This window comes from Rousettus aegyptiacus, unplaced genomic scaffold (assembly GCF_014176215.1).
Source record: "Rousettus aegyptiacus isolate mRouAeg1 unplaced genomic scaffold, mRouAeg1.p scaffold_m13_p_1, whole genome shotgun sequence".
In the NCBI taxonomy this organism is placed as follows: Eukaryota; Metazoa; Chordata; class Mammalia; order Chiroptera; family Pteropodidae; genus Rousettus; species Rousettus aegyptiacus.
This window is the reverse complement of record NW_023416284.1, coordinates 94,270,658-94,283,785: the sequence shown is the minus strand read 5'-3', so window position 1 is coordinate 94,283,785 and position 13,128 is coordinate 94,270,658. Positions and strand designations below refer to the sequence as shown.

The 13,128-nt window shown below is 42.8% G+C and overlaps 1 protein-coding gene and 1 pseudogene across 3 annotated transcripts in view; one reads left to right on the top strand and one right to left on the bottom strand.

Moving 5' to 3' along the window:
* RAB44 (RAB44, member RAS oncogene family) overlaps nucleotides 1–12,838 on the bottom strand; it is a 29,806-nt gene extending 16,968 nt beyond the window's left edge. Inside the window, exons 1-3 of one of the 3 annotated variants that reach the window (XM_016152636.2) lie at nucleotides 12,693–12,838; nucleotides 8,161–8,378; nucleotides 792–903 (exon numbers count right to left, since the gene is read on the bottom strand). In XM_016152636.2, the coding sequence (XP_016008122.2) occupies nucleotides 792–903; nucleotides 8,161–8,378; nucleotides 12,693–12,717 (355 nt within the window). In that variant the 5' untranslated portion in view covers nucleotides 12,718–12,838. Of the gene's footprint in view, nucleotides 1–791; nucleotides 904–8,160; nucleotides 8,379–12,588; nucleotides 12,647–12,692 lie in introns of those variants that run through there. The other 2 variants (XM_016152638.2, XM_016152639.2) reach the window with 2 other exon arrangements.
* On the top strand, nucleotides 2,096–2,209 carry LOC118606216 (annotated as a pseudogene).
* Nucleotides 12,839–13,128: the final 290 nt, after the last annotated feature.

Sequence of the window (13,128 nt, the reverse complement as noted above, 5' to 3'; positions counted from 1 at the left end):
TGTTTTCCCCCAAACCTTTGGAGACTCAACAGACCTAAGAACTCTGGATGGCTTTGCAGACATCTAAGGCTGAACTGTGCTTTGCAGGGTCTCTGCAAGGACACCACACCTTCCATTCCCAGGGCCAGAAGGCCTTCTCTCATCGCGAAGATCAGCAGGAATATTGTTTCCTGCAGGCCTTAGTCTTTTTAGGTCCTTTTAGCCTGTCTCAAGAAGCAGTATTGAAGCAGCCCTGCCCAGTGGGGACTAAGGACCTGGGAGGTCCCCACTAGGGAGCAGGAAACTTCACCGTTTGCTGCTCCTTAGAGCCTGGAATACTCTTAACCAAAGCCAGAATGTGAAAACTTCTGCACACAGAAACAAAGCCTGTGGTCTCAAGACTAGGGGGCACTTAACCTGTTGCTCAAGGGAAGCTTTTTGTTGGGGAGAAGACAAGGAATGCATCAGAAAGCAAGCCTGGGTCTCTCTGGAGGAGGAGGATGCTCAGGGGAGCCCCAGGCTAATCGACTGTTCTGGCTGGTTGGGGAGGAAGCGATCAGATCTCCTGGGCTAATGATCAGATCTCTTAAGGCCCAGCTCTGCCTCAAACCAACTGCCTTCCCACATCTCCACAGCAATCAGGATTATCGTCCACGCCCTCAACTCTCTCAGAGATGTTGTGAAGGTCGTCTGGTTGGTGAGGTGTCACTGTTGCCTTTCCTGTCAGCCCAGCCTCGCCGCATGCTGGGCACACTGCATGGGACACCTGGTTGTGCTGCAAGTCCCCAGAAACCCTCACAGGACAGACATACTGAGCCCGGAGCTGAATTCTTCAAGGGAGAGGCGTCCCTTCCGCTCCACATCCACCCAGTCAAATATCATCTCCGGCTCCTTCTCACTGCCCAGGAAGCTGAACGTGGCTGCCTGCAAAGAAAGGATAAAGTGGGTGCTGTTGCCACTGGGGAAGGCTCTGGGCCACTCTCAAAAAATGTTTGTCTTCAGCCACCCCATCTCCTCTCGCTCCAGTTTCAGAGTCCCACGCCCAACCTGACCCAGGGCCTATCCTTGAGACTCACGGACCCCATCTAGGACAGCTCTCTCAGCAGAGCCTTGAACTTCCTCCACACCTTGTCCCTTCCTCCATCCAACATCAACACTTACCTGTTCTGAGTCTCATCCCTTTAGGACCCCGATAAAGGACAGTAGCTAATCCTCCCCAGATTGTGTTTATCAGTGTCCAAAAATTATCTGAAACTTAAAAATAAGTCCAAAAGGGGGGAAGCATGTCCTTTCAGTATTCTACAGGGGCAAAAGCCACCCAAGCATCTTCTAGACTATAGGAATGTATATAATTCATCTCATGAGACTGATGTAAGGTCCCAGACTAAATGAAGTCATAGGTTAACCTGCAGATTTTGTCCAGGAGAACTATAAATAATTTTTGTCTGATGGAACAGATAACCCCAAAGATTTAGGGACTGTTTATAACCAGCTGTTAAAATTCTAACTCAGCAATCTGACTCTAAAATTTCTTTGTTAAATTACCTACATCTTTACATGCTCTTTCAACCATTCATAACATCTATCATTAATTAATGAAAAATAAAATTTTCAATATGGATTTATTTTATTTTTGCCTAATGGTCATGATTCGCCTTCTTGGAAATTAAAGGTTTTAGAGATTTCATGGAGATGTCCAAGTGGTCTCAGCTGTCAAACTAAGTAAAGTTGCTGGAGAGTGTTTTCTCTGTTTTATATTAAGTATAACTATGCAAGTATACATTTTATTTTTTTAAGATCTAGATTTGTTTTTTTGCGAAGAAACTAGTTAATTTGAATTTCCTATGCTTATTTTTTCTAAGCCAACACTATTTGTACATAATATTTAAGATTATGAAAATTGTAAATTTGTGTTCAACTAAATTGATTTGTTATTCTAACAAATTTTATAGCAACAGTACTTATATTTTGTAGTGTGCCACTTTAAACACAATTTCCAAGATCCTTAGTAACTTGAAAAACCTGAATATTAAATTAAGAAAATTTCAATACTGAAAACTTAACTACTAAGCATAATTTTAAGTTTATATCTTTTTTACTTTTTACTTTTACTTGCATCACTTCTTGGCCTTTTGGCTAAGATCAAGTGTAGTACTTTTACTTGCTAGAGAGCAGCTATATCTTTGGGTTATGTTAATAAGTGAATTCACTTTTGGCACTTTAAATAATTGTGTAAGAGAAAGTAGAGACTCAAGTAGATATTTGTACACCCATGTTCACAGCAACAATATTCACGATAGCTCAAAAATGGAAGCAACTCAAAAGTTTATCAAAGGGTAAAAGGATAGAAGAAATGTAGTATGTGTGTGTGTGCATGTATATGTGTGTGTGTGTGTGTGTGTGTGTGTATTCACCTTAAAAAGGAAGGAAATTCTGCAATATGCTACAGTATGGATCAACCTTGAGGACATTATGCTAAATGAAATAAGCCAGTCACAAACAGACGAACACTATGTGATTCCACTTATATGAGGCACCTAGAGTAGTCAAATCATGGAGACAGAAAGCAGAGTCGGGTTTTCCAGGGACTGGGGAAACAGAATGCTCTTAGTGTTTAATGAGTTCCAGAGTTCCAGGTGGGGAAGAAAAAGAAGTTCTGGAGATGGATGGTGATGATGGTTGCACAGCAATGTGCATTACTTAATAACACTGAACTCTACACATAAAAATGATTAAAATGGTCAATTTTAAGTTAGGTATATTTTATCATAATTTTTTTTAAAAAGTTATACAAAGGATATGTATGACTATAGAAAGTCATGTGTACTTGTGAGCTTTGCTGGTCTAGTAAAATGCTTATATTAGACAGTTCTCAATTATTTACTCCCCAGTTCATTCTGCGAAAATAGAGGTTAATTATTTTGGTTAAAAGTTATAATCATACAGGTGTTTGAGGCTGTACTAGGAACAATAGTGACAGAGAAATACATTGTGTCAGCAAGGAAATGGAATATGTTTTTACTTTCTGAGCAATAAAGGAAATGATTTTATCTTAAAGTGTCTGGTTGTTCCAGAATGTGAAAACACGTAAAAAGACAAAACCTGAATGAATATAGATAATCATAGAGGGTTCGCTGAAAGGGAATATTTTTTCCCTTAATTTAGAATACTTGAGTCTGAAAATAAGCTATGAAATATGTTAACATTTTGCCAAATTTGCCTCTGTTTTGATGGGTTTAAAAATAAATTAAAAACAAAACTTATGAAATTTTTATAGGTACATGTTATATTAATGCAAAACTAGAATTGAGCTCCATCTCTATTAAATGGTAACTTGGTTTTAGAGCTCTTAGCAAGAGTTAAAAAGAGGTCACTATTTCTTTTCCGTGTAAATTGCCAAGATAACTGATTCCGTATCTTGACAATAATTTTCTCTGCTATGCTTTGGCTTAATTGTGTTCTAATTTTTAAAAAATATCTAAGGTACCTCTCTTATGAAAAAGGTAAATATCCTTGCAACTATATTTCCTTCTTCTAAGTTTATTTCAAAATATTTTATTTTATTGTCACTTTGATTAATCAAGTACTATTCCTCAAGTTCCCATGATTCTATCTTAATCTAGAGTCCAAATTTCTCTGACGGCTCTTTTGATTTTGCCTTCCCAATGTCAGATCCTAAATTTAGGGGGAAAAATTCAGGATATCTTTCTCTATATTTATTAAATACTTCATCACTACTATAAGAGCATTGTGGACAAGAAATAACAAGTGTTGACGAAGATGTGGAGAAAGGGAACTCTTGTGCACTGCTGGTGGGAATGAAAACTGGTACATTCACTGTGGAAAACAGAATAGAGCAGAGGTCCCCAACCTTTTTGGCATCAGGGACCATTGCTCCTATGAGAATCCAGTGCCTGATGATCTGAGGTGGAGCTGAGGTGGTGATGCTAGTGCTGGGGAGCGGCTGCAAATACAGATGAAGCTTCGCTCCCTTGCCCCCTGCTCATCTCCTGCTGTGCAGCCCGGTACTGGTCCACAGCACAGGGGTTGGGGACCCCTGGTATAGAGGTTTCTCAAAAAAATAAAAATATAACTACCGTGTGATTCAGCAATTACACTTCTGTGTATCTGAAGAAAACAAAAACACTAATTCAAAAAGATATATGCACACCCATGTTAATTACAACATTATTTATGATAACCAAGGCATAGAAACAACCTAAATGTCCATCAACGGATGAATGAATAAAGAAAATGCAGTACATATATATAATGGAATATTATTCAGCCATAAAAAAGAAGAAGAAAATCCTGCCATTTGTGACAACGTGGATGGACCTTAAGGGCATTATGCTAAGTGATATAAGTTAGACAGAAAAAGTTAAATACTTTATATGTGGAATCTAAAAGCAATGATTTAAAAGCCCTGAGCTCATGGATATAGAGAACAGATTGGCGATTGCTTGAGGTAGAAGGTGGGGAGTAGGTTAAATGAATGAAGGGGGTTAAAAGGAACAAATTTCCAGTTATAAAATGAATAAGTCATGAATATGTCATATATAGCATGGTGACTATATTTAATAATACGGTATGCAGGGGTCCCCAATCCCCTGGCTGTGGGCCGGTATCAGTCCGTGGCCTCTTAGAAACAGGGCCGCACAATAGGAGATGAGTGGCAATTGAGCAAGCGAAGCTTCGTCTGTATTTGCGGCTGCTCCCCAGCACTAGCATCACCACCTCAGCTCCACCTCAGATCATCAGCCATTAGATTCTCATAGGAGCACTGGTCTGTGGTGCCAAAAAGTTTGGGGACCGCTGCAGTGTATTGCATATTTGAAAGTAGCTAGGAGAGTGGATTCTAAAAGTTCTCATAATAAGAAAATAATTTTGTAACTATGTATGGTGATGTATCCTAATTAAACTTACTGTGGGAATTATTTTGCAACATATACAAGTATCAAATCATTATGTTGTACACCTGAAAATAATATAATGTTATGTCAATTAATCCTCAATTTAAAAAACATGAAAAAAATCATTTTCAGAAATTATAAAGAAATTCTTACTTCAAACCCTTGAAACCCTTGAAACATTTCCAATGTTCTTTTGGACAATATAGATAACTTATAAGGAATTTTAAAAGTTTATTAAGATTAATTAATACAGTTATGCTTAACAAGTGCTCCTAAAAGATAATAAGCTGATCATAATCGAGAAAGAAAAATGTCATAAAAAAAAAATGTTACATGGAGAAGAAAATGAAAACTGACGCTTTAACCTGTAACAAAACCTGATATTAAATATGGCTTGAGTGCAAAAAAGAAAAGCATCATGGGAAGAACTGTCAAATCAGAAGAGACATTCAGCCTTTCCTACACTAAGTTTACGTAGGTAAATGCATTAACATAACCATTTTAGAAGCTGAATGCTTTATGACAAGGCCCGGGAGATTTCTCAGTGTCCTTGCTATCCATAATATGTTCTCATCTTCAGGGGAAACACTTGTCAAACCCTTATGAAATAGTTATGTACCGTATCCCAAGAGAGAACTTTATTTTCTTCCACTCTGATATTGTTACTGTAATAAATGACCATAGCCTTTCAATCTCAAGACTAGTACGTTTCTACTTTCCAACTTTACCTGAAGTCTCCGTTAAAAGCTGCAGGCCACAGTTTGCGTCTTATACAAAGGACAGACTCAAAGCCTTGTAGGAAAGGACTACACCAGGTTCTATGAACTACTGATGCTGCACTTGGGTACATGATGCCGAGCTGAAATTAACCAACCTTCAGGTTGAACTAGTGTGTTGACCATTTCTAGGACTCTTTTGAGTCTAGAAGCAGCTAACTCGCCCAAGATCCAGCAGAATAAGAATTACTTCCATAGAACTGAATGAATGGTTCAAGGAAATATAGTGTAATTATTTGTTGATAATATAGTTGCTATTATTTTTATTGTTCTATTTTTATAGATTTATAAGAAAATCTCTGTCTTCTCGAGCTGTCTCTAAACTTCAGTTTAATAGATTATTGCTTTTGTAAACTGAAATTAAACATGTTAAATGGTATCTGAATCTCACTGAGCCCATCCTGATTCAGAAACCAATACTTTTACTGAATCTCCATACTTTCCATGGCAATATAGTTATTTACATAGGTCCAATAAGAATCTTCCTTTTACTGGGATCTAGTTAGATAAATCTATTATCTAACTGTAGTGTCATATCAAAGAATGATTCTTATTTAATCAGGTGTGTGACAAGTCCACTGTAAGGAACAGCCATGGAGCCAATGCCTATAAAGCCCTCCTAGGGATCAGGTGATAGGGAAGGCCACTTCTGAGTGGGAGATGGATCTTAGAAAAATTGGAACCCTCAAGAAGAGAGAAAGTCCCTCACATTTATAGGGGTTGCTGGTGAAAGCTGGTAAAGAGAGTCTTGTTAGTTTCCTCACCTTAGGATAAAAGTAGGATGGCCAACTCGTCCAAGTTGGCTCAAGACTTGCCCAGTTTTAGCACTGAAGAGCTACATCCCAGGTACCCCCTCCTGTCCCAGGCAAACTGAGACAGACAGTCACTCTAGATAGAAGAGCAAGTAACAGAAATTTTGAAGGTCCGACCTAGGATTTCATGTGAAAACTTCTGGACAGTGCTAAAATGGCTCAACACTTCAAAAGCCTAGATTTGCAGAGCAGACTTAAGGAGTTACATCCTTGCTACACCTTTGAAAATAATCAAGCCAGACCTAGGAAGACCAGCCTTTTTCTTGTTTTTTTTTCTTTTATTTTTACTTTTTAATTAGAGTTGACATTCAATATTATTTTATATTATTTCAGGTGTACAGCATAGTGATAGGACATTTAAATAATTTACAAGGTGATTGCTCTGATTAGTCTAGTACCCACCTGGCACTATACATAATTATTACAATATTATTGACCATATTCCCTATGCTGTACTTTACATCCCTGTGACTATTTTGTAACTGCTAATTTGTATTTCTTAATCCCTTTACCTTTTTTACCCAGCCCACTAACCTCCCTCGGATCTGGTAATCACCAGTCAGTTCTCTGTATCAATGAGGAAGACCATTCTTTTTCATATCAGGACTAAACTCTAGAGATTATTTATGATCACAAAAAAAAAATTATCTGAAGCTTGGAAATAAGGCAAAAAGTTAGACAGCATGCCCTTTCAAGCATGATATAGACTAGAGGAATGCATTTAGTTCATCTCACTGTTTACCTTTAATAAAAGGTCCCAGACTTACAGAAGTTACTTGTTAACTTGTAGATTTTGTCCAGGAGAGACAAAAATAATTTTGTCTAGCAGAACAGATAACCCCAAGGATTCATGGCCCGTTGGACATTAGTCATTTAAAAAAATTGAACTCAGCAATCTTATCCTAATACTCTTCTGTCAAATTGCTTATAAATACCCTAGCTTCTCAAATGCTCTTTGAACCTGTCATAACATCTTACTGGTTCTCTCATTAATTAATAACAATAATTAATTAGGTAAGACCTTTGATAACTGTTGATTTTATGTTTACTTGAAAGTCTCTCTCTCTCTCTCTCTCTCTCTTTTTTTTTTTTACCCTTTTGAAAACCATATTTAACATCAGCCACTCAAACCTTTTTGTGGCCCTGAGGATGGAATATAGAAAAGGTCAGTTTTGACAGGGGAAGGGCAGCCTGGAGCTTGGACCAGTATCGGGAGGAGACAGCAAGCCCCGTGAGACTCTAGCAACTCCTACAGGCCCCTTTACAGAGAATGAGGAACAACCAAAGAAAAATCAGTCAATCTGGCCTAGGCCGCGGCCTAAGACTCCTTATTGGCACATGCAACCATGGCTAATCATGTTTCATTCAAGTTTATAGTCATCGACCTAGTTCGATTTCCAGAGTTCTGACTGCTCCCCACTAAAATTATATCATTTGCAAGTTGCTCCTTTGGTTTAAAGTCTTTTCCTTTTTTAAAATGTAAATGTCTCTGGAAGAGGGGAACACATAAAGCCGTATTAGTCTTTTACATGTTGATGTAAACAAGCTTCTAGCCATTTCTGAGATCAAAGTTTAGATTAGAAAAAGGGGAAAGAGAAGGCAAGCCCTGCCTTTGTGGGACAGGAAATCTTAGGAGGCTGCAAAAAAGGAATTCGGGGGTGGGATGGGGTCTTAGCTCACCGCCAGGTCTTCACGGGTGACAAAGCCCCTCTCCTTGGCACCGCAGTCCTGGAAGAAGCCCTGCAGCTCTGCAGCTGCCTGGGAGGACCAGGACTCTGGCTCTGGAGCCACAGGGGCATCCTGGCCATCAGCGGGCTCTCGTGTCTGCCGCCGGCGGCTGGAGCCCAGTTTCCGGCCTTTTCGGGTCACTCTCTGTCCAATCTCCATGCTGCTTTGGTCTGAGGACAAAGAATGGTGACAGGCACTAGGCTGCTACACACACAGTCACTACCTGCTGAAAACCCTCCCATGGCTCCTCATTACTCCTGGAGAAAATCTACCATGGGCGATGAGACCCTGACTGGTTGGACTCCCACTGGCCTCTGTGACATCATGGTCCACCCTCACCTCATGGCCTCCTGCTAGCACATCCTTCTCAGGGTCTTCGCCTATTCTGTTCCCTCTGCCTGGAATGCTCTTCCCCAAGATATACCTTAATCTTCTTCAGATCTCTGCTCCATGGTCCAAAGTTTTCTCTGGCTGTTACGTAAAAGAGCCTCCGTGGAGGACAAGTTCTAGTTTTTGACTTGGGAGTGGTTACACAGGGTCGTCCAGAATCTCACTGTCCAAGAGCCCAGCTCGATGAGCTGTCTCTCCTGCGGCTCCTCTCGCTCATTTCCTCACATCTCGCCTTCTGGGAAGGGATCCCTCCGCAGTCGCCTCCTCCCTCTCTCAGTTTCACCTCACCTCCAGCTTTTTTTCTCCTCAACACCATTTCTCTACTCCTTAGGCAAATGCACCACATCAACTCTTCTGAAGCACCTGCCAATCCCAGAATGCCAGATTCTCTCCTATCCTTTCTCCCTTTGCCCCAACCTCCCCAACTTTCTTATCCCCTCACCTAGCTGACACCTCTTCTTGTCTTAGCTTAGAGGCCACGTCCCCAAGAAGCCTTCCCTTCAGCCACCTCCACACTTCAAGTAAGATTCAGTATCCCCTTGTCCCCGTGATACCCCGGGCTCTCCCTATGGATGTCACTGTGCACCTTGGTCCACATTGCTCCCAGCTCCTTAACACAGAGTAAGTGCTTAAGTAAGGGCTGTACAATTCATTAATTAGCGTCCTTTCATTTGTTGTTTAAGGTCTTAGGTCAGTCAGTCAATTAATAAGGATTTTGATCGGGAAAGATTTTTCCAAGTGAGCCCCTAGGAAGGCTAAAATTTGAAAGAGGTAGAAGCTGGGGGAAATAAGTCTAAGGTATGCAAAACTGTACGGGGTGGGAGAGGCTTGGTGTGCACATGGCCAGGCAGCTTCCTGTGGGCTGTGGGACTTGAGCCAGGCTCTAAAGGAGGCAGGTAAGATCTAGAAGAAGTGAAGAGCATGTGTAAAGGAACTGAGGCAACAGGAACAAGACTTCCTCAGTTGGAACTAAAGGTCATAGACAGGCTGGGTGGAAGGGTCAGGGAGCTCTGCTTCAGGATGATGGGCTCTTTCCAGGGGACTGGAGACACTGACCCAGCCTCCTCTCGGGTATATTTCCTTAAACAGTTTGCACTGGACTTGAATAAAGCAATTGCTCACCCTGGGGAGGCCCCTAAACTTTAAAGTGAAGTAGAGTCTGTTTCTGTTTGTCTGTCTGCCTGCCTGCCTTCCTGCCTTTCTCTCTCCCATCCCTCCCCACCCCCCGCCACTTCCAGTCTGTTCTTTCTCTCCATTTGTTCCTTTCCACTTCTCTATTTTTTTTTCTCACTCTTGGGGCCTTCAGATGTTTCAGATGCAGTTTGAAGACCATAGACATAAACTGCAGTGGTGTGCTGGAGCCAGAACTTAGGGGCTCTTAAGAGCCAATTGTGTACATCTCTTCCTAACTCAGTGGCTTGGAAGCGGCCACTGTGGGAGTATTTACTCCATGTAAATTGTCACATGCCATAAATCATGGCTTTTTCCTCCCAAAGAACAATTACTGTCATATCTATTCTGAGATGGCTTCCTTCTGCACAACCTCTTCCCAAGATCTAGCATGCACTTAAGTGAAGCATTTACTGAGCACCAACCGAATGCCAGCAGAGTGGTAAGCAGGCATGCCACGATGCATGTGGTTTCCTTAGGTGAATTAGGAAAAGGCGCCCCTTCCTCCTGGCAGTTCGTCCCACTCTCTTGACCCACAGAGGTGGAAAAGGAGGCCCAAGAGAGGAGGTGACTTCCAGTCACAGTGCTCTGGAGTCAGGCAGACTCTGCCTCTCCCAGTCCTGCGGCTCACTGGCTGTATGACCTTGGGTAAGCCACTTAACGTCCCTGTATCTCGGTTTCCTCACTGGAACATAAGACCAATGTTTATCGCACAGGGTTGCCATGATGATTAGACAAGATAAAAGTTGAAACGCCACCTCCCATTCTGGCTCTACTTTCTCTTAGCACTTGTCATCTTCCCAGAATAGTCTTTTATTCAATTAGTCTACAAACTTCCCATCTCCTCTAACTGAACTATAAGCCTCATGTGAATCGAGAGTTTACTCTTGTTCGCTGCCTATCCCAAGTGCCTACAACAGTGCCTCACATACAGTGGGCACTTGGCTAATATTTGCTGAATCTATCATCCATGTAAAGCACTCAGAGCTGTGCCCAGCATACAGTGATGGCCGGATAAAGGTAGTAGTGACAATGGTAGTGTCTACATGGATGAGGGTGAAATTCCATTTGAGCCTAATAAAAGCCAGGTACTCTATAGATACGATGTATCCCCACTTGAAAGATGAAGAAACTGAGGGAGGGAGGCTCTGAGACTCAGAGACCTGCCCAAACCGTGACATCAGTAGAAGAGCCAGCTCTAAATCCACTCCCTCGGTTTGTCATGGGATGGACTTATCCCAAGACCACTTCCTGGAGAGGTGCCTCCTTGGTGGGCAGAAGTCCGCTCTGTGGATTACCAGCAGAGCAGCCGTGGGTAGGACATGGGCTTCGTGCAGCAGGGCAGAGTGGGCAGGCTTTGCTCAGGGATGTGAGACTGGAAACTCAAGTATCACATGCACTTCTATTGATCGAGATAACACATTTGAGGCAACAAGATATGATTTCATTGCGGAAGCTTCTAGAACTGAAGCACGGGGAGAAGTTTACAGTGATGTGGGTGCCGCAATGCTCAACCTGTCAGGCTCCCACAAGTCAAGGAAATTAGAACCCTAAATAAATGCCCCATGGCCACATTCTAGGACATAGGACACTCTTAATATCGTTTTCGGGAAGTTCCTAGTCAAGCGGCACCTCCACAGCCCATTTTCAGCAGTCCCCTAAAATTTTATAGAAAAGAAGCACCCAGCCCCCACTCTGTCACAGGCCTCAGCATCAGCCAGCGCATCCTGCTTTCCCTGGAGGGCCGCTCAGCAACTCCCTCCTTGTCTGTCAGGAGCCCCGGGGTCAGAAAGGCAGCAGGTGTCCTCACAGCCAACACTGCTTCAAAGTACCTGTCGCCATCAGTCAGAGACAGTGTACCTCTCCCTCACAGCCTTACAGCACACCCTAAAAACAGTTTATTCCTTCTTCATGGCCAAACATGACCATCATAGACAGTGGGGACATCCTTCAGTCAACTCTTACACAGGTATACAAGCAGGTGCACGCACCTACACACACACTCCCTCCCTCGCCAGCTTCCACTCAGTCAGCCATTACCCACCACTCCCTTGCGGTCAATTCTCTCACAGTCAGACACAGGAACCCTCATCACCATCGGCATGTGTGAAGGTCTCTGCCCACTCAGAGTCACTCAAGAACAACAGACCTCAGAGTCAGCCAGCAGAGGCACCCCTCCACCAGTGCCCCCTCTTCTGCACATTCCCCATGCTGGATCATTGCTATTTACACCCTTACCAGTCAGAAGTTCCCTCATGACCAGGGTACACATACGCACACCCCTCAGCTCGACGGCCTCACCTCACATTCCTTGCCCAAAAAATCATACAAAACTTGAAGCAAGACTTGAGAACAAATGAATCCTATTCCCAGGCACCTATAAAAACCACACCTGCTCTGCGATTCTGTTAGAGGAACAGACACCACAAGTTTTCAGTCAGGAAGTGGAGAGCTGTATAAGAAGGATAGGGTGGGGACAGAGGCAGAACTACAATACAGCATCAGCATCATTCTCTCACCAAATGGGCGCCGAATGGGTCTGCTCTTCATCTCACTTACTTCAATAACTACACGTAATAGCACAGTCACAGAACCCAAGTTGCCCAAGCTGGTGGATGTGAGAGATCGCCTAGTGCCTTGTTCTAGTCTGCTCACCTCTCCTCACTAACTCAATAGAGAAACCCAGGCTCTGGGAAGCTGGATGACTTGCCTGAGGTCACATGACCATTTAAAGTAGGTAATCAACTCCAGTCTCCTGCCCAAGTGCTCTCCATTACCCCATGTAGAGAGCCCCAAATACATAAGAAAAGAAGATTCAACCTTTTGCACCCTTGTCATAGGAACTGGGTGGTGACCGCTGCTCCCCAATCCCATCCTCCCTCCTCCAAAGAAAAGAAGCATTGCAACTCCATGGTGGCTCCCACCTCTCAATGGCTCCCAGTTGTGCATGCAGCCCGTGCCTCCTACACCTGGTGATGAGGCAGCCACTGCCCCAAGGAGTCCACGAGCTCTGGAACTGTTAACAGTCTTGTCTCTTGCTTAATCACTCTTTCCGTTCCCCAGCAAGCCAATCTCCTGTGTTCATCTGCGAGACTTCCTGTAGAAGTGGTCACTGGTTATCCTTTCACAATCTTGCTTGGTACTCCTGAGGCCTCCTTGCCCTAGAATCTTGGAACCAAAGAATACTGGAGCTGGGAGGAAGGTTCTTCTAAGCGGAGGCTCCAGTGGTAAGGTAGACTGCCTCAGGTCACCCAGGCCTCAGTGGCAAAGCCAGAAATTGGACCCTCCTCTCTGGTCAACAGGGCAATGTCATACCTCATCCCAGCCAGAGTATTCATGGGCACAGTTATGGCTAAAGCT